General features: G+C 34.4%; 1 protein-coding gene and 1 long non-coding RNA gene across 2 annotated transcripts; both read right to left on the minus strand.

Moving 5' to 3' along the window:
- Positions 1–8831: 8831 nt before the first annotated feature.
- On the minus strand, positions 8832–10106 carry LOC118746502 (protein ALP1-like). Its single transcript, XM_036480350.1, has 3 exons — positions 9718–10106; positions 9274–9641; positions 8832–9220 (listed from the first exon to the last, which is right to left on the minus strand). The coding sequence occupies exons 1-3, from the start codon at positions 10020–10022 to the stop codon at positions 8832–8834; spliced, it is 1062 nt and encodes a 353-aa protein (XP_036336243.1). The 5' UTR covers positions 10023–10106.
- A 5808-nt stretch (positions 10107–15914) lies between these two features.
- LOC118746407 lies at positions 15915–16301 on the minus strand. The gene is made up of 2 exons (XR_004993826.1): positions 16246–16301; positions 15915–16137 (listed from the first exon to the last, which is right to left on the minus strand). It is a non-coding gene; the product is annotated as an uncharacterized LOC118746407 (long non-coding RNA).
- Positions 16302–21792: the final 5491 nt, after the last annotated feature.

Genomic DNA, 21792 nt, shown 5'->3' on the forward strand with positions numbered 1-21792 from the left:
ATTCCGCCATATTGACTGCCTTACGTGAAACAGTGCTACTTCTTTAACTATTCTTTGCCTATTAATATAGTTGTATGTTTTTAATTTTTTCTCAGTATACACACTTTGTTTTCTTAAAAAGGTATTTTATCATATTTTATTTCATTTCATAACGACAACGCATGTGGACAACATAGTCGATATAGCTCGCAGTCACGATGGTGTTAATTTCTGTATTCTCGGAGGTTTTAATTTACGGAATGTGGAATGGTCATTTATAGGTGACAGTTTACTTCCAAAAAATGTGAACAGTTTCTCGGAATCATATGTTGTTGATAATTTGTTAAGCGTTAATTTTGCTCAGATAAATAGCTTCTCTAATAAGTTAGCTAGAACTTTAGATCTAATTTTTATTAATGACAATATGCATTTTTTTTTTTAATGAGTGTCTTGACCCGCTTTCGTGTCCCGGTTTACATCACGTTCCTCTTATTCTTGATCTTCAATTCTATAACTATGCGAGTATTTGTACGGATAAACAAGCTCCTAGTTTCAGTTTTAATCGTTGCGATTTTGACGTTGTCAATCAAGAAATTTCTTATGTAGACTGGGATGCATTACTTTCTGGAGTTCACGTTGCTGACTCTTATACTATTTTTAAAAATAAAGTTAATAAAATTTGTTTGAATAATATACCGCTAAGAAAAAAGAAATGTTATAGGATTCCTTGGTATACAAAGGAACTCAAGAAGCTAAAGAATTTGAGGAATAAGTACTACAAAAAATTTAAATCCACTAAAGCATCAGTTTATAGAGACAAATACCTTCACTATTCTAGAGAGTTCAAACAGCTTGGTAAAAATCTACAGAGGAGATACGTTCGGAAGTTCGAATCAGATATTAAAGTAAATCCAAAGTCTTTTTGGAACTACGTCAATTCGAAAAAAACCTGCTCTAGTATTCCGTCAGAAGTTTTTTTTTATGGGACACATGCTACATCACCACCTGAGGCAGCCAACCTTTTTGCTGATTTTGCCGCGCTAATTTTGTGACACAGTCAGAAACTTCCAGGAGTTGCTTTTCAACTGTAGATTCTCCTATTAATTTTGGAGCGCTCTCTTTATCTCTTGATGATGTAGTTGAAGGCATTTTGAACATCAAAGCATCATCGCAGACTGATGTTGACGGCCTGTCGTCCTTACTTCTTAAACACTGTTTGGCTCTTGCGGTTCCATTTTTAATAATTTTCAATAAATCACTTGAGTGTGGCGAGTTTATCGATGCTTGGAAGGAAACCTTCATCAGCCCTCTTTTCAAAAGTGGTAACAAAAACGATGTTGCCAACTACAGGCCCATTGCCAAGTTATCAACTATATCAAAGCTATTTGAATATATAGTAAAGCAGAAGTTATATTTTACAGTTAAGCATTTCATCTCCAATAACCAGCACGGTTTTATGTCCGGCAGATCCACTGTAACTAACTTAGAAACTTTTTCTGAGTATTGCATGTCGGCTTTTAACAACCGTCTTCAAGTCGATACTATATATGCCGACTTTACAAAAGCTTTCGATAGAGTAGATCATTCACTTTTGATTTCCAAATTAGCAAGTTTAGGTTTTCACTCAACATTTTTATGTTGGTTAAAATCCTACCTGCATCATCGCAAATGTGTAGTCGTTGTTGACAGCGCGCTATCCAACTCATTCATTGCTTCTTCTGGAGTTCCACAAGGTAGCATTTTAGGCCCTTTGCTTTTTGTAATGTTTATCAAGGGCATATCGTCGTGTTTTATGCACTCCAAATTTCTTTTATATGCTGATGATTTGAAGATCTTCTCCACCATTGTAAACTCCTCTGATTCCGTCAAGATTCAGTTTGACTTGGATAATGTCTCAGCTTGGTGTCGTACCAACGGCTTACAGCTAAATATAAGCAAATGTTTCCACCTATCATTCTCCAAATTTCATTGTATAACCCCTACTTCATACTATATTGAAGGTACTCGACTATCCACTCGCAACGAGTTAACTGACCTAGGTGTAGTCTTTGACTCGAAATTTTTATTTCATAGTCACCTAAATTACACCATTGCTAAATCGTACGCAGTGCTTGCTTTTATTCGCCGTTTTAGCTCTGATTTCACGGCTCCCTACACGTTAAAGCTGTTGTTCACGTCGCTTGTACGTTCCAAGCTGGAATATGCTTGCTTTATTTGGAGACCTTATTATGAGTGCCACATTAATAGGCTCGAGCGGGTTCAAAAAACGTTTCTACGCTTTGCGCTCCGATCATTGAATTTCGACGACCCAATTCCGCCATATAGAGCTAGATGTGCGCTAATAAATTTGAAATCTCTTCAATACAGGAGAACAATTCCCTCGCTCACCTTTGTCTTTGACATAATTAATGGTACCTACTCAAATGCATTTGCTTCCATATTCCTAACAGAACCCTTCGTAATACTGATATTTTTTATACTGAACGTGTCCGTGCTCTCTATGCTTCTAACGCTCCAATCTTTAGAGCTTTGAAAGAATTCAATGTTCTCTCAAGTTCTTTAGCCATAGATTTTTCTATGTCTAAGCCCGCTTTCAAACTATTGTTAAATGATGCTAGATTTAATGTATGATATATTTTATCTCTATGTAGTCTGTAAGCAACTTTATTGAGCTAGATTACTATTGAATGAATGAATAAATAAATAAATATATAATACGTGAAGGGATTTGTTGTCCAGGTCACCAGATCTGCACCGTTCATTCGATTTTAAAACATGAGGTGTCAAATGAAAAGGCTCGGGCTGTAGAAGTGCTATGGGGTTTTATTTTTTCAAAAAGAGTTGCCACCGTTGAAAAAATTTAACTCAAAGTAAATAAACTATTTAGTAAAATATGGGTATCAATCTAAATGGGTTTGAAAAGGTTTTATTTTTGTATTACATATAAAAGATTTCCTAACACTCTTTAGTTTAGCACCCATATATTGTTATTTCATACACCTTGCGTATAGTTGAATTAAGTTCAACTTCAACTACATGGCAAGCCTATTGAAAATATTTTTAAACTGAAACGTTCTTAGACCTCTATCGTCTGACACCCATATATAATTTCATTACTCAATTGCTTTAATTCACATTAAACCTGATGTTTTGAAGAGGTGGCAACCCTCCTGCAAGAAGATTATTTTTTATTTAATTATTTTATTTGTTTACAAGAGAAACAATTATAAATAATTGCTACACTTACATGTAAAGCACTGGCTGCCAGGGCCTTCGGCTTAAATACATCATAAAAGTAGATATACATTAAATCGAGTGTATGCTTATAATTTAGTAATAACTAGGAGTAGATTACTTCATTCTTTAGATACTAAGTTTGGAGATACCAACGAATCTAGAAATTAAATTAATGTTAGTGGAGTTAGCAATCTTAAGATGGGTGGAGGGTTTAGAGTCGGCGAAAATAGAGGATCGGATGTGCTGTAGTTCTCGGCAGTCGTCAATAAGGTGAGATACTGTTAATTTGTTGAATCCACAAAGAGGGCAAGGTTGTGCGCTTGTTCCAGTAAGAAGATGAGCGTGGGTTGCGATTGTGTGTCCAATTCTGAGGCGAGTAAAGTGTTTAGTGGAACTGCTAGCCACATCAGTAGGGTAGATAGTACGCTCACCGGCAGGGTTAAATATTTTATAATTGTGTTGGAAATTTGCCCATTCCGTAGCCCATTCTTCGTGCATAGTATTTTTGCATAGTTTGCGTATGTCCTTCTCTGTGACATAATTGAAAAGATGAAGCGGTTCTGTCCCCGCCTCCTTTGCCCTTTTGTCTGCAGCCTTATTCCCAAATATTCCCGCGTGTCCTGGTAGCCACATAATTTTAATAAAGTTATTGTGAAGTAAAAGTATTTCACGGATTTTTTCTAACAAGGGAGAGTCGTTTTTAGGGCTTAGTATAGCATCGATTGTAGATCTGCTATCAATGATATCACGTGCGTTCCTTTTATATGAGAGGCATATAATACCGCTTCAAGCAGAGCAGCTACTTCGGCTGTAAATGCTGAACAGTACGGGGGCAAGGTACCGACGGAGATGGTGACACCAGATTTGTTTGTCACAGCAAACGTAGTGTTGGTATCAGTTTTTGATCCATCCGTAAATAAGATATCCCAGCTCTCAAATGGTTTTAAAGCTTCGTTAAAAAATCCCTTATATTCCAATGTACTGGTGCAATTTTTGGGATACTTGTGTATGGTATTTTTGATAATATTAATGCTTTAGTAATATTAGTAAGCGTGTTAGGGTGTACAAAGCAATGTTTGGATGACAAATATTTAATTATATTTAGCCTAGAGAATAAGCTTGCTCTAACGTATTGACAATGATGCTTAAAGCTAAGTCGCTTATCAAATATTATACCTAGTATTTTCAAGGTATCTGAATGGGGAATGGGTGTGTTATGTATGGAAAGGGAGGGAAAGGAACAGTTATGCTTCCTGCATAGGTGGAAGGCAAGAAGATTAGAAATAAACTTTTTTGAAAATTATTTCGACTGATACCCATCTTTTATTATTTAATTTAATTTGAATTTAACATTTAAAACAGGTGGCAACCCTTTTTAAAAACCACAAATATAGTCTGGATGCTCAAAGTAAAGCTCTCAACTCTCTTTTGTTTGACACTCATGTTTTAATATTTCACATACCTAACTAACTTCTCCATAATTTAATTACTTTCGATTTTTAAATTAGGTGACAACCCTCATTAAAATATTTCCAAACTAAAACCTCCTTAAAACTCTCTCGCCCGACACCCACACTGTGATAAATATTTCACTTATCTAATTTCCATAATTTAAATTGAATTTGATTTTTTTAAACAGGTGGCAACCCCCTTGTATGTAATAAAAAAATAAAACCTTTTCAAAACCATTTAGATTGATACCCATATTGTACTAAATAGTTTATTTTTTTGAGTTAAATTTTTTAAACGGTGGCAACTCTTTTCGAAAAAGTAAAACCCCATAGCACTTCTGCAGCCCGAGCCCTTTCATTCGACACCTCATCTTTTAAAATCGAATGAACGGTGCAGATCTGGTGACCTGGACAAAAAATCCCTTCACGTATTATATATGTTGATAGGTAACTGATGAAATTGCCTATTTATCAAGTCCCACATTGCAGCGCAAGGCGCAGCGTAGGCGATGTTAAAAACATTGTATGCTTAAAAGCATAGTATATCCACAGTTTTAGTATTTAATTTTGTATTGTTTTTTTATCCAGCAAATCCCTTGTAAAACGTTCAAAATTATATTATACGTTTCACAGCAGCCGACACTTAATTCCGCAATGACACGCGATACAAAAAATATGATGAAATATTAAACTGCCGGTAATTGAGTATATTGTACAAAAATATCCGTATGTTGTACGAATTTAAAAAACATGTTTCTGCATTAGTACTTTATACGAAAGTATTAACTAAATTGTACGATTACAGAATTGTAGATTTCGTAAATTTAAAACCATACGTAAATATTACGAATGCCTTCCTACAATATATAAAATTATTCGTACAGAGATTTGTTCAGTGCTGTTGCAGTGAATGTGTTTCGTAAAATAAACGTAAGATTTCGTAAATTGTACTGAAAAATGCCTTACGAAAGTCCTTTCGTTATATTTACGTATGGTTCGTAAAATCTTGTTTCGTTGTGAAAAATGTGTTCGTATTATGAACGGAAGTTTCGTACATTGTACAAAAACCAACACTACGAAAGATTTTCGTAGCACTTTTACGAAATTTAATTTTGAGTGTTAGAGGAGCAACATGTCATCTTATATAATATTACGTAATCGAATTTCCATACAAATCTAAAGCGCTGGTTATACTTGCATTGTGCTGCAGCGCATAACATGTGTATTGTCACTTATCGAATCTGTTTAATGAGTTTTGCACACAGACGATTATCCGACGCAGCGCATGACAGGGCATGACAGCGAAGTCTGCTGAATTTTGATTTTTGCCTATGTGACATTTGCAAAGAGAGCTGACGCTCTCATTTGTGCACTGCCATATGTCATTTACGCCGAGATTTGACATTCGACATTTGGAAAGCGGCAAAAAAAGCGGGCGAATGTAAGTATGAAATTATTTATGAGAAATAATAAATTTTAATTGTTGTATTGTTTTTATATTATTTCAGAATGATTGATGACGAAAGGCTGGTCGATTTGGTGCGGGCGAATGATGCCCTAAACAATAAAAGAAGCCTGTCATATAGATTTCCGGAAAAAAAGAAGGCGGCGTGGGCAAGTGTGGCACAAGAGCTGGGTGCAACAGGTTTGTAAAATTTTAATTATATGCATTTTCAATCCATTTATTATTATGATATACCTACAGAAGATCAGTGTACCAGACGTTGGCAGTCCTTGCGGGAAAGGTATTCCCGAGAACTAAAAAGATTGGATGCACCATCGGGGAGTGCGGCCGCACTGACGGAAACATGGCCATTGTTTGAAAGCATGGGCTTCCTTAAAGAATTTGTAAAGCCCAGGGCGTAGGTGTTTAATTTCTTTACATTAGTGGTATTCACCGAATTGAGCAAGTGGCCTGGCACTCTGGCAGCCCACTTGCTCCCTTTGGTGAATAGCACTATTAAGTTTTATTCACTGTGTTTTATTTAATAACATTAAAACAATTTACATTTTAAGAACACGATGTACAACGAATATTTTATTTGACAGAGACGTTAATGTTTACCGGTTCACCTGATGCAGTGGAGGCGACGTTCTCAACTGAGGAGTTGGCATGTGAGCAACCAACGCCGACAACTTCTCAAAAGAAGCGAAAACGGCAGGAAAGCGATGCAGATGGGGAATTCCGTGTAGCATGTCAATTGTATAAAGACATGTGTAAGGAGCGGGCAGCACAAAAAGGAAGCCAGACCATACGTGCTTTCGGGCAAATGATTGTGTCCACAGTCAGTGAGATGAGTGAAGCGAAACAGGTAAAGGCGGTACAAGTCGTCACAAATACCATCATGGCCATCAAATTGGAGCCTGAAGAATAGGAAGGTAGGCTGAACCCATATACTGCAGTGTTTTTAAATTAAAGGTTGTTTCTTTGCAGGTCGCAACTCTTAAGTCATAGCTTTTAGACGCTAATATATATTGAGTTAAACTCGGAACTGAATTTGTTGATTAAAAATCGAAGTGTATTAGAATATTTGTGTTTTTTAAGTTACAAAACGTTTTTGAAAGTGGTTAAAATAGTTTAAATTTTTAAATCAGCAATACAAACACAATTTTTAATTGTTAAATCTTAGGTTGCATACGTTCAGTATGTAAAAAATGGGCAGATGGTGATTTTTGAGTAAATATTTTACAAACTTTTCAAATAATTTTTTTTTATAATAGTGTATGAATATCCAAAAAATATTCAAGTTTTCATCAAAATTTTAAAATTTGTAACCTGAATTTCTTTAAAAGGTTTTAGTATGCAGTTTTTGAAGCCTCTAAAAATTCGCGTTGATTTGTGATAACTTATCTATTAACGATCTTTGCTGTTTTTGTATACAAATAATATTTTATTGAAAAAAATTCGGAGTACATACTATAAAAAAAAAACAATGCAAATCAACGCAAATTGTTAGAGGCTTCAAAAACTGCATACTGCATACTGCATACCATTTGTTCAATTTTGTTACATACTGCATGAATGGAACCTAATGTTTAACAATTAATAATGTGTTTATATTACTGATTTAAAAATTAAAAATATTCCAACCAGTTGAAAAACTTTTTCTTTTTAATTGTAACTTGATAACATTCTGAATCTTTTAACAAAACCCTACATTTGCTAATTATTTTTACATAGGGTGCATTCCAAATCGTCAAAATACAAAGCATCACTCTCTTTTATTTCTAAACCTCAGTAGATTGTAATGCCCAATGTGCGCAACCACGGTGAGATGCTAATTTTCAACTAGGTTGCGCAAGCCAAACATTTTGTTCTAGTGCGGCTTAGAAATAAAAGGGACTGATGCTTTGTATTTTGACGTTTTGGAATGCACCCATACTCTATGTATGTATGTATGCAACCTAAGGTTCAACAACTTAAAAATGAATTTGTATTGCTTTCACTGCAATCATAATACACGTAATTTGTTATATGAAGTTTTTTTATTTTTATTTTATATGATTACTACTATATATGTATGTATATTGAATTGTACCTGTACACATATTTAATACTCGGACATGTGCTGCAAATCGTACGATCTCAGCTTTTGAATTCAATGCTTCTGTTTTGGTCGTATAACCTTACATTGTACTTTTAATCATAGTCTGGTTTTAAATAAAAAAGTTTAATATGAAATTGATTTATTAATTATTATGATTTATTTTCAATAAAAATATGCATGGATAGGTACTACAATATTTGTATAAAATACGAAGTAAGAGTGAGTGTGTATAGAACGAAAATGCTCATATACAGATGCGTGCAACTAATTAGCAACGAAATTCAAAACGATATTGCTTGCAAATTATGTTTATTTATTTATTTTTAATAATTTTCATTTAAAATATAATTCAATCTATATCAGAAACCACAATAACAAAAGTTGCAAAGCTTGCACAACTTGCAAAAAAACTACTCAAACTTCAAAAAATTGTCATCAAAATTTTTAATTAGAATATTTAGATAATTTTCGGGTATGCAGTTTTGTAGCCCATTCAATTTTATTATAACAAAGTGCAAGTTTCAAGTCGCTAAAAATTACCGTTGATTTTTTAGAATTTTTTTTGTCGAGGGTGTTGCGCATTTTCTTCCATATAACACATGATCAAAATTTTTTTTTACATGGAAAAAAATCCGCACCAACGTTCTAGATCGTGGAGCATAACGAAGTTGTGTAGAACTAAGCACGCTAAAACGATCTTTTCGCAATTCTCTGGACTACAATCTATTACTTTGCGAAGGACACGCCAGCGGGCTGTTAAGATACCAAAGCTGTTTTCAATTACCCGGCGAGCTCGCGACAACCGGTAATTAAAAACTGTTTTGTATCGCGGGAGTTGAGATCCAGGGTAAGGTCGCATCAAATTTTCTTTCAACGGGAATGCCGCATCGCCCACAAAAAAATGTGGAAATACTTCTGTGGTCTCACGGCACAAAGGCGTTGAGGGCGGTAATGGCAAACTATTGCTCAGGAGCGCCCGTCCAAAATCAGTTTGTTGGAAAATACCTTAAAGATTACAATTAGTGAAGTTTAATAGATTTACAAAAATTTAGTATTACCTCCATCGCTTTGTCCACCATAACTTCCAATGCTAGCCGAGGTAAACGTATACTTGGCGTCGCAGGTTGCCATCAACACAATACTATAAAACTTTTTATAGTTATAGTACAGGGAACCTGAATTTTTTGGACACGTAATAGCAACGTGTTTTCCGTCGATCGCTCCAACACAATTTGGCATATTCCAAAGCTTAAAAAAGTCCTCCGCGATGTCTGTGTATTGTGCCACCGTGGGTTCGCTGAGATATATTGGAGATAGTTCGGTCCATAACATTTCACACGTCTCCAATACAATATTGCGAACCGTAGTTTTCCCCAGCTTGTGCATTGAAGCGATGATTTCGAAAGGGGTGCCGTGCGCGAGGTACCTTAAAGACACAAAGTAATTACAATGTTTGTAAGTAAAAACTATAACTATCGCTTTTGACATGTGTATGTATATACATTATAGTTATCGAAAGGCGCTCTTTGGAACCGATTTGCTGCTTGAGTCTTTTCAAGAAGGGGTGCATGATATTCAGCAATATATCGTAAGTGCGACGGTTCATTCTCGTTAGAGCGAAAAGCTTGTTTTCATGCAATTTCCATTTCAAAAACACTTTTTTAAAGTATCCGTTTGGGTTTCGATCCCTGTTAACCGGATGAACCCACCAGCGGCGTACTCGTCTTGATTTTTGTCGTTGCTTTTGCAGACGACATATGTTTAAAAACATCAAGTCAAGGAAGCCTTCATCAAAATCTCTATCCATTCTGGTGACCAATAAAATAATAAAATTTGTAAAAACATGCGTTATTAGTATTTAATTAAATTTATTTGCATCGATAACTTACTCTGCGCGTTAAGATCAACTTTTCTTTTACTCAAACGAACAATTATTCAAACAGCTGACTCTGACATTGGATGTGCGCTATGTATGTATAATCGTGCATCTCTCTCAAATGCGCTGCTTTGCTATGCCCTGCACTGCAGTGCAAGTATAACCAAAGCTTAATTCTCCCTTCTATTCCTATGAATTATAAAATTATTTAACCGAATGTATATATGTAACCCCAGCTTACAATATTAGTGACCCAAATGAACAAGAGGTGCTGATGGACCTTAAAAACGTCACAAGCAAAATAAAAAAGTGTATAAAATAAGTGATGTGGTCGAATTTCGAACTGTGGGCGATACTAGTATAGATAATTAAATAAGTACATACTTATGTTCACGCTTATATACATACATATGTAGATTTTGATATAATATTTTCCAATATTTCATACACAATAAATATGTATATACGACAGAAACATTTACCATGATCGTCTACCTGGTACTGTGATCAAGAAAGAATAAATATATGAAAAATTATGCATTATTCAGTATTACTTGAATCATGAACGAGAATTTATTCTTCATGCGAAATTACTTGAATGATGAATAACAATTTATTCGTTATTTGAAATTGCATGAATGATGAATAAAAATTTATTCATCATTCGAAAGTGCTTGAATGAAGAATAAAAATTTATTCGTTATTTGAAATTTATTTTAATTTATTATGAATAAAACTTAATTTTTTATTTGAATAATAATTCATTCAAAAACGCCCATCCCTGCTTAAAACGACAATATTATGACATGCGTGCGCTAGACCAGATCAAACAGGCAAAAACATGCCCTTTTACAGGATTGAGTGTAACATCAAACACATTTTGGACCATGGAAAGGCAACACATTTTTTTAGAAACGAAATTGCCATTATAATTAAAAAAAAACACCGTTTTTTTAATTTTCTTAATTAGCCTTTTGTAAATCATATATTTGTGAAATTTAACACAATTAAACCACGTTTCCTATAAAAAAATTTAGTATTAAAAAAATTGTCTGTCTTGACAGTTGATTTTATCCTCCTATTCTGCTTTCCTTACTTCTACTTGAGAAATGTCTTGTATTTCATCATTCATGTCTAAGGTCCGTGAACACTTTTAGGGCATATCAAAAATATTAAATTTTTAATTAATACGCTTTTGGACAATGTGTGCTCTGTGTACAGTTACATCCCCTCTTTTTATACCCGAGCGCACTTGTGCACAAGGGTATTATAACTTTGTTCAAATAACGGTTGTTTGTAACAGGCAAAACGAATCGAGATAGATATAGACAAATGTATACATAAATGATCAAAATGAAAAGAGAAATCGATTAAGCGGTGACTGTCTGTCCGTCCGTCCGTCCGTCCGTCCGTCCGTCCGTCCGTCTGTGCATACGATAACTCGGGTAAAAATTGAGATATCTTAACGAAACTTGGTACGTGCACTTCTTTCTGCCGTAGGACGGATGGTATTGAAAATGGGCAAAATCGGACAATAACCACGCCTACCTCCCATATAAGGGTAATTTTCAGAAATACGAAAACTGCGATATTTTAGTAACTACTGAAGAATATTCACTCAAAATTGATATTTACAATGATTGTTAGACGAAAAATGAGAGTATTAAAATTTTTTGGAAAATGGGCGTAGCCACGCCCGCTTATGGTTACATGTATATATCTTGGTAACCGCTGCACCGAATTCTGCCAAACTTGGCACAGTTTTTAGCCTTGGTACAATATACCAAATGGCTGAAAATTTTTAATATCGGACAATAACCACGCCCACATTCCGTATAACGGTAATTTAGAGAAATACGAATTCTTCGATAAATCATTAAATATTAAAGCTAATTTATTCGAAATTGATGGATGCAACAATTCTTTACCAAGAAGTTTACGTTTATGATCAAATTTTGGAAAATGGGCGTGGCACCGCCCACTTATGATCACATATATGTATCTCGCTAACAGTTCTAGCAATTTGTACCAAACGGTATGTTTATTGTGCTTGCCACATAAAAGCAAAACGTTGAAAATTATTGAAATCGGACTAAAATTTCGGCCGCTTTTCATATAACGGTAAATTTCAGAAATGCTTGAAATTTCAATATTTCGAAATTGAAGGACGCTAGTTTACTTAATGTTTATACACCCCGGCTTATCATGTAGCGGTAGCTTTCGGAAAGGTGGAAAGTATATATTTAATACTTGCGCCGGGTATTTAATGTTCGGCTCCGCCCGAACTTAAACTTTCTTACTTGTTAAATCTTAGCTATATTGAAGAGCAACAACACTAGTCTTGAATTGAGTACAACGAATGCCTATTTTCAAAAATTGGTCGACAACTGACTGATAAATTCACATTTGTATGAAAAAAATATAAAATTTTGGCTTTACAGCCAGGGTTGCCACTGACGAAAAAAATACTTGCCATCCACTTGAAAAAGATCTACCAAACCTAGAAAATATCTACCAATAACTTTTTATACCCAAGCGCACTTGTGCACAAGGGTATTATAACTTTGTTCACATAACGATTGTTTGTAACAGGCAAAACAAATCGAGATAGATATAGACATCGACTTGGCGGTGACTGTTTGTCCGTCCGTCCGTTCGTCTGTGCACACGATAACTCGAGTAAAAATTAAGATATCTTAACGTAAATTGGTACGTGTACTTCTTTCGGGTGTAGGACAGATGGTATTGAAAATAGGCAAAATCAGACAATAACCACGCCTACCTTACATATAACGGCAGTTTTCAGAAATACGAAAACTGCGATATTTTAGTAACTACTGAAGATTATTCACTTAAAATTGATATTTACAATAATTTTTAAACGAAAAATAAGAATATTATAAATTTTTGGAAAATGGGCGTGGCCACGCCCACTTATGATTACATTTGTATATCTTGGTAACCGCTTCACCAATTTCTGCCAAACTTGGCACAGTTTTTAGCCTTGCACTATGGTCCCAATTCCGTTTTTTTTGGCATAAAGTCAAGAAACTTGTTGATAGATTTTTACAAAAAAAGTACGTATTCTTAACAGAAACGCGTCAGGGAACTCATATTAAAAAATTTAAAAGTGTAGGGGGCAACACTGTACCTAATATAAGCTGTCAAAGTGGACGTATTGAAATTGTTTCTTTTAACAATAACTGTTGTGTGGAAAAGCTGTAAACAAAAACAAGTGTAAATTTAAAGCGTTGTGAATTAGTAAAAAAAAATAAAATGCAAAACTTTAGCCAAGGTATCTAAATTATGACTTAATTAAAAAAAATGTGAACAGTGATGTAGTACTTGGGGAATATAGCATTTTGTGTGAACGTATATTCTGTGTAAAAATTGAAAACTTTTCTGTGTTTGGTAGGAAAAAAATAATGTGGATTGTTCCAGATTGCTCTTAAATTCAATATGAAGTGAAAGCTAATTATATATATTTCATTTTAGTTTGCGTCATTTTTGCCCATTTTTGCTCAAATTAAAAATATTTCATATTTTTTAGAAACATTCGTATTTCAACACGAGGAATTGCTCAACATTGGGGAAGAATGCGGCCGCAAAAGCGACGTTGTTTTCGAATGGGTGATTAAAAAGATTAAAAACAACGAGCTTAGTTTGGAAAAAAAGGATGACATTCGAAAAAAAATACGAAATTTGTTTAGCTATGTGACAAAAAAACTTTCGAATTGCAACAGATCGTTAAAAAGATTTAAAGAAAAGCACGCAACATGGATTTCTGCAACCGCTGTTATTTCGATTAGCGACAAAGATTATGAAAAACCCTGTTCAAGTAAAATTGGACGACCACAAGTAAATTATACATGCGCAAAGGACAGAATGAAGCGAAAGCTGGCAAATGATCTTTCATCAGAACAAGATCATAATACTGATTTAATGGTTCATGCAACTAAAATTTCTGCTAGGAAATCTAACAATAAGGACCTGACGTTTGTTTTAAAACATATTACAAGTTCTCCGACGCGGCCTAGTAAGATAAAAAAATTGATTTCTTCTGATCAAAGTAAACTGATTCCACTGACTCCAGAAGAAGCATTAGCATTCCTACTAGAAAATGATTTTAGTAAACGACAGTATATGAACATTCGACTGCTAAATAAAGAAAGGAATTGTGACATATATCCTAATTATAACGAATTAATTAAGTGCAAGGCACTTTGCCGACCTAAAGGATTAACTGTAACTGATTCTTTGGCAGAGGTTCCTTTACAGAATCTCTTAAATCATACAGCTGAAAGAATTATTCTATTACAACATGACGTTTTAGGTGTAATGGCAGACGTGAAAAATGTTATTCTAGTTGCGAGTTATGGGTTCGACGGAACAACAGGTCAGAGTACGTTTAAACAAAGATTTCAATCTGATACACCTGAACTGTTCGACCAATCGCTGTTTGTAACAACTGTTATACCACTAAAAATGATGGATTTATCTGGACGAATTATTTGGATAAATAGCACCCCGCAATCCGTTCGATTTTGTAGGCCATTGAAAATGCAGTTTGTGAAAGAGTCGAAATCCCTAATTCTGGAGCAAAATAACCAATTAGATTTACAAATTGCTAATCTAAATGATTTTGATTACTACACCGATAACGGAAGAAAAATTAATATCAGGTACGAAATGCATATGACTTTAATTGATGGAAAGGTTTTAAATATTTTAACAAATACTAATTCGAATCAAAGATGTCCAATATGTCATGCAACCCCAAAACAGTTTTTAACAACTAAAAATATAAAATCTGACATTTTCAAACCAAAGCCCAATACAATGAACTTCGGCATAAGTCCGTTACACGCGTGGATTCGGTTTTTCGAATTTGTTTTACATATTTCGTACAGAATCGGAATAAAAAAATGGCAAATTAGAGAGGTGTCAGATAAAGAAGCATTTAAACTGCGTAAAAGCGAATTACAAATTCAAATTTTGGCGGGAAATGAGTCTTCATGTTGATAAACCCAGACCAAACGGCAATGGAACGTCAAATGATGGAAATACTGCCAGAAGAGCATTTCAAAATCTGGAAATTTTCTCCTCAATTACGCAAGTTGATATCGAAATGTTGCATTGCTTTAAAATAATTTTGATTGCTATTTCCTGTGAATATTCCATTAATGTTACCAAATTTGAACACTTGTGCAAAAAAGCGGCTTCATTACACATGGAAAGGTATTTTTGGTACCCAATGTCGGCAACAGTTCATAAAGTCTTAGTGCACGGTTCAGAAATTATTTCAAATTCAGTACTTCCAATTGGCTGTTTCGGTGAAAATGCTTCAGAAGCTAGAAATAAATATTACAAGAAGGATAGAATCGCACACGCAAGAAAAAATAACATGTGTGATGTTTTTAATAGGTCAATGGACTCTTCGGATCCACTTTTGTCTTCCTTGTGCTTGTCTGTTAGACAGAAATTGCAAAAAAGAGAGAAATTACCTCATGACGTAATAGCGCTATTAGAACCCCCTAGTGAATTACATACCCACAAATACAATCAGCTGTCGTCCTCCAAAAGATTTGAGTTCTGAAAACAAATCAGATAGCACATACTCGGACGAGCCGAAAACGGATATTGAAATATATTCTTTTGATTTAGATGCCGATAACTGGAGCGATTAAACCTACAAGACTTTTATAAATAAATAAGCCTGCTGAAATAAAAAATTGGACCTAAATTTGTTATAACCATGTCAGATGGCTTATAGCCATGCAAAACTGTATTATCATTTGTTAACAAAAAAGAAAAAATAATTAGTTACTATGGTTTTTTTTGTAAACTTTATTTAAAATAAGTTAATAAATGAAAAATACACTACTTTGAAGACAGTTTTTGCATTTGGTACTTTTCAAACGGACTTCGAAACGTTAAAAAAGTTTTAAGACATTTATCCATCACTTAATTGCCTTTAATTCGATATATGAAACGAAGGAATTGGTTATTTGTAACTGGAGATATGCCCTAAATAATGGAACTGCCTCTGAAAAAAATGGATATAAGATGTGGGCGTGGCAATTTACGGAAAAAAAATATTTCAGTTAAATTAGTATAGTATGAGAAATATATGAGCCAAGTTTCAGCTAGATACCTTGTTCCTACGACTTTATGCCAAAAAAAACGGAATTGGGACCATAGTGCCTTGGTACAATATACCAAATGGCTGAAAATTTTTAATATCGGACAATAACCACGCCCACATTCCGTATAACGGTAATTTAGAGAAATACGAATTCTTCGATAAATCAGTAAATACTAAAGGTAATTTATTCAAAAGTAATGCTTGCAATAGTTCTTTACCAGGAAATATGTTTATGATAAAATTTTTGAAAATGGGCATGGCACCGCCCACTTATGATCACATATGTGAATCTCGGTAACCGTTTTACCAATTTGCACCAAATATGGTATGATTATTGTGCTTGCCACATGAAAGCAAAATATTGAAAATGATTGAAATCGGGCTAAAATTAATTACACTTTTCATATACATAACGGTAAATTTCATAAATGTTTGAAACTTCGATATTTCGATATTTGAGGACGTTAATTTACTCAAAATTGATACTAATAAGAATCCCTTGAAAATAAGTGACATTTATGGAATTTTGGAAAATGGGCGTGATACCGCTCACATATGACTATATACATAAGATTATCTTATTATGTTGGACTGAACGTTATATAGAAGGAAGGTGAAAAACATATACATATTTAATACTTGCGCCGGGTATTTGATGTTCGGCTCCGCCCGAACTTAGACTTTCTTACTTGTTTTAGTTAATGTAGTAAAAACTATAGTTTTTTTCTATTCTTTAGTTATTTCAATAAAAATTTAAATTGTTTAGGGAACCTTTTATTTAACTAATAAAATGGTAGTTGAGATCATATTAACGGCATCTTCTCAGTTTTCTTCAACCAAAATCGAAAGTGACGAAACTAAAGGCAACAACGAAAATTCATCATTACTACGACAGCCGGTTCTACGTACCGGAATGACTCGGGTTTTACCTGACCCAGGGCTGTTGTTTCGGCGATCTAACCCCGTTTACACAAAATGCTTCGATTCGAAATATTAAATTTATAGAGGACAGTCTGCAAATAATAAAAGGCGTGCCATAAAAGAACAAATCAACTACAGTTTACATATTGGTGTAGTAGAAAATTTCTGCTATCTCGTAGCCAAATTGAAAAAATTTTGTTAAAAATTGGAGCGAACCTATAATAAAAAGTTCTGAACACAATAAAAACGACGAGCTATGGACCACAGCTGCCAATTTGTTATTTTCATTATCTAAACGCTTTGTCGATGACGACATGATTTTTTTTGAACGCGGCAGCGACATCATGAATTTGTATGAGTTTGACATAAAAGAAGAGGAAGAACCTTATCTAGATCTAATCTGGCCACAACCACAGTCGTCGCGTAGCCCGATCGTCGCCAAAATAATTATCTACATAAGAGTACGTGTTAAAATAATTTGACAGCTGTAGTCCGTACCTCGTCGTTTTCATTCACTGAAAATAAAATCTGCGTAAATATAACGAAAACTTGCGTAAATTTTACGAAAGTTTTCGTCATTTTGTGCCACGAAAGTTTTCGTTGATTGTACAAAACCGTTTTCGTACATACTACGAAAATATGAGACATCAGGTCTTAATACATTTTACGAACGTATTCGTACTATTTACGAACGAATTTCGTACTACTTACTCAAGAATTTCGTACTATTTCTTTATTTTTTACGAAATTTTTGTAAAATGCTCAAAATAGTTCGTATATTTAACGAAATTATTTTCCTAAAATCTGCGGTTGTTTCGTAGAACTTCCGATTGCTTTCATTCACCACACTGTAAAAAACATAAGACGAATTATAACACAACACTTTTATTTTGTTTTTAATCTTAATTTTAGCGTTTTTCTTTAACAAAATGTTTTGCAATGTTTTTATGTGGAGGCACTTGGCAGATTCGCAGTTTCTTCGATGTTTGTTTCCTTTCTCGACTATAAATTAAAGGAAAATTATAAGGAGTCTGAAAGGCAAGTTTCAGTGAAAAATCATACATGTACTTACTTAAAATTTCATTAAGTAGTGCGTCTGTTCCTGGCTTGGGCTTGCCGTTGATAGCTAGCTGATGAGATTGCCTATTTATGAAGTCCCACATTGCAGAGCAAGGTTATCCACAGCTTTAACATTTAATTTTATATTGTATTTTTATCCAGCAAAAGCTTCTTAAAACTTTTAAAATTATACTATACGTAGTAGTTAAGCAATGACATGCGGTACATAAAAATATGATGAAATATTAAACTGACGGTAATTTAGTATATTGTACGAAAATATTCGTCTGTTGTACGAATTAAAAAAAAATTTTTCTGCATTTGTTCAATGTACGAAAGTATTAAGTAAATTGTACGAATACAGAATTGTAGGCTTCGTAAATTTTAAAACCATACGTAAATATTACGAATGCCTTCGTACAATATACAAAATTATTCGTACAGAGATTTTTTCAATAATTTACGAACGTGTTTCGTAAAATAAACGTAAGATTTCGTAAATTGTACTGAAAAAAGGCTTTACGAAAGTCTTTTCGTTATATTTACGAATGGTTCGTAAAATCTTGTTTCGTTGTGAAAAACGTGTTCGTATTATAAAAGAAAGTTTCGTACATTGCACAAAAACCAAGACTACGAAAGTTTTTCGTAGCACTTTTACGAAATTTTATTTTCAGTGTTGTGTTCGGGATATAAAAGTGAGCGTAATAATGCTATGGTCAAATGCATGGGGTCCACAAATTAGCGCTATGTAGAGTAATCCATCGAATGGCAAATGCCGTGATAAACAAATTGATGGAGGAAACTATTTGTTGGGCGGAATTTACGCAAAATATTGTCACACAATTTTTAACATTGGTGGAATTCCTTAAGTACCAAGGTGCATTGATGGAACTACGATAAACATAGACGCCCCTAAGGTTACTGAGTACCACTTTGTTAATCAGTACGGACATCATTGAGTTAATGCCAGGGCCGGATCTACGAGCGGGGGGAATAGGGGAATTTTCCCCACCCAAATCCGAGTCAGTCAAGAAATCCAACTTTGGTTAAGAATTTCAATTACACTCTTGGTATTGTGGTTCAATATTTCGAAATTGAAGGACGCTAATTTACTTAATATTTATACACCCCGGCTTATCATGTAGCGGTAGCTTTCGGAAAGGTGGAAAACATATATTTAATAATTGCGCCGGGTATTTAATGTTCGGCTCAGCCCGAACTTAGACTTTCTTACTTGTTAAATCTTAGCTATATTGAAGAACAACCACACTATATGATAAATGTGTGAAAGGAAACGAATTCGGACTATTTCGGACTAAATCCTGGAGTACGGGAACAGGCTAGTTTTCTGTAGCTAACAGTGATACCATATGCAAATTAAAGGTGGTATGTTCAATGAAAGGAGACAAACTTAATGTGTGGCCGCAAAATCATAAAAGTTTTAAGGTGGGAAGAGTTACCCTCGACTTTTGAATTAAAATGTATCACAATTTACGCTAAGCTAAAAATAAAAGTATCTTTTAAAAATCCGATGAAAAACGTATCATTTTGATCCATTTGGATCAAAACGGCAACACTGATGATATCCCAAAGTTAAAAAAATAAATAAAAGCGAGATTTCTCTGCTTTTCGCATCGAAAGAGTTAAAAGAAAATAAGGCACTGGAAATGCAACATAAAGCTTTGCCATTGCTTGATTTCCGGCAACAAGTACCAGATTTAAAATATCCGCTGTTGAAAACAGCTGCGTGCCGTATATTTTCTATTTTTTGTACAACATATAACTGTGAGTCTTTGTACTCTACAATGAAATTCGTAAAGTAAAAATACCGTTCACAATTAGTTGCTTTCGCGTACCTTTTTTGCCAACAGCAGTTTGCCATCAAGAAAACAGCAGATCGAAAACAGCTGGTTGGAATTTACGCAAATCCCAAAATTAAATTTGATGGTTTGGAAGTTAAAATAGTAAAGTGCGACTAATTAAACTTGTAAGAAGCAAGTTTAGTCAGTGAACTGTGTCAGGATAAGACTTGGGAATTTGTTTTCTTACGTTTTCAATTATACTTTTGAATGTAAAGAAAATTTCTATCAGCTGTTCGTCTAACTTGCAAGTTTCTGTAAGTTTTCTGTTCGCGAACTATTTTGGATATTTTGCTCTTGTGAGATAACAGATGACATTTCGCCGGAATTTCGCTACTGGTCATTTTTTACTGGAGATTTTAAAAGAACGTACCTATTGACTATCCAACATTTAACAGAATTGTTACGAAGGGCTTTAACTGACCAGATTTTGAAAATCTCGGCAAAGGGATCTTTTGAATTTTCTTTTATATCTATCTCACGTACAATAGAAGAATAATAAAATTAATGTTTTTAATTTCTAATAATAGATTAATTTAAAAATACAATTTTTGTTTTTCTTGTTATTTTTTTTGTGGTTCTTTATAGCATTTAGAACTTAGATGTGGCTCTTTTAGGCCTCGGCCTTGCTCACCCCTGCTATATACATTTTCATACAAGGCAGGATTAAACAGTATTAAAATACAATAAGCGCATGAGAGGAGTTGATCTCTCTGACATGTTTATGGAGCTCTATAAAATCAATCATCGTTCTGTTAAATGGTACATGCGAATATTTTACTGGTCTTTGGGAACGGCTGTAACAAATTCCTGGCTTTTGTATCGCAAGCACCTCAAAATGGTCGAGCCGAACGCAAAGCATATGCCACTTATAAAATTTCAGATGGAAATAGCAAATGAGTTGTTAAATGCTGCACCACTCATCTCGAGGTCAGTACAAAGGAAAAGAGGACGACCCAGTGGAAATATTTTGGAACAAGAGAAAATAGATTCATCACCGTCATCTCCGTCTTCTTTTCCATCCAGTTCCAGTTCCAAACGCCGTAAAGTGGCTTATGATCCGCCAAATTCGAAGAGATATGATGAAAGCGGCCATTGGGTGGTATGGGGAGATAAAGGTCGATGCCGCCTTTGCAAGACGGGAACACCCCTATCAAAATGTGTGAAATGTAATATCCACCTATGTTGCAACACAAGTAAAAATTGTTTTCTATCGTATCATACGTGAGGTATTATACTGCCAAAAAATATTCTTCAATAAATAAAGAGCGAAAAGTACATTTTCATAACCTTGTTTTCATTTTTCAATGCTACGAAATACTTCCTCAACGGCCCAAAGTTGCTTATAAGGAACTTCCAATATCTAGTGACCCGATAACTCCAGAAGTCTGAAATCTTCAAAAATCCTTAATTTAGGTCTATTAAAAACGAGAATCATGAAAAAAATATTTTCAGACAGTTGGTTCAGGAGCGGGGCCGAAACGGCTAAAGCCAAACTGATGAGGGCTTCAGTCTTTCACATAATAATAATGATGCACTAATTCGAAAATACAAATCAGTTAGCGTGGAGAAACCAGTTGAATCATATGAAAAAGACCGAACTCTAGTGAAAGTTTCTATTGAAGAGCGAGCTCACCAGGATATTAGGCAATGCCTTGAGGAAATCACCAACGGCTCAGATGCTGATTCCAGTTTTTGTAGTGATATGGAGAGCCAA

This window comes from Rhagoletis pomonella, unplaced genomic scaffold, assembly GCF_013731165.1.
Source record: "Rhagoletis pomonella isolate Grant_MI unplaced genomic scaffold, Rhpom_1.0 Rhpom_scaffold_00010, whole genome shotgun sequence".
NCBI lineage: Eukaryota > Metazoa > Arthropoda > Insecta > Diptera > Tephritidae > Rhagoletis > Rhagoletis pomonella.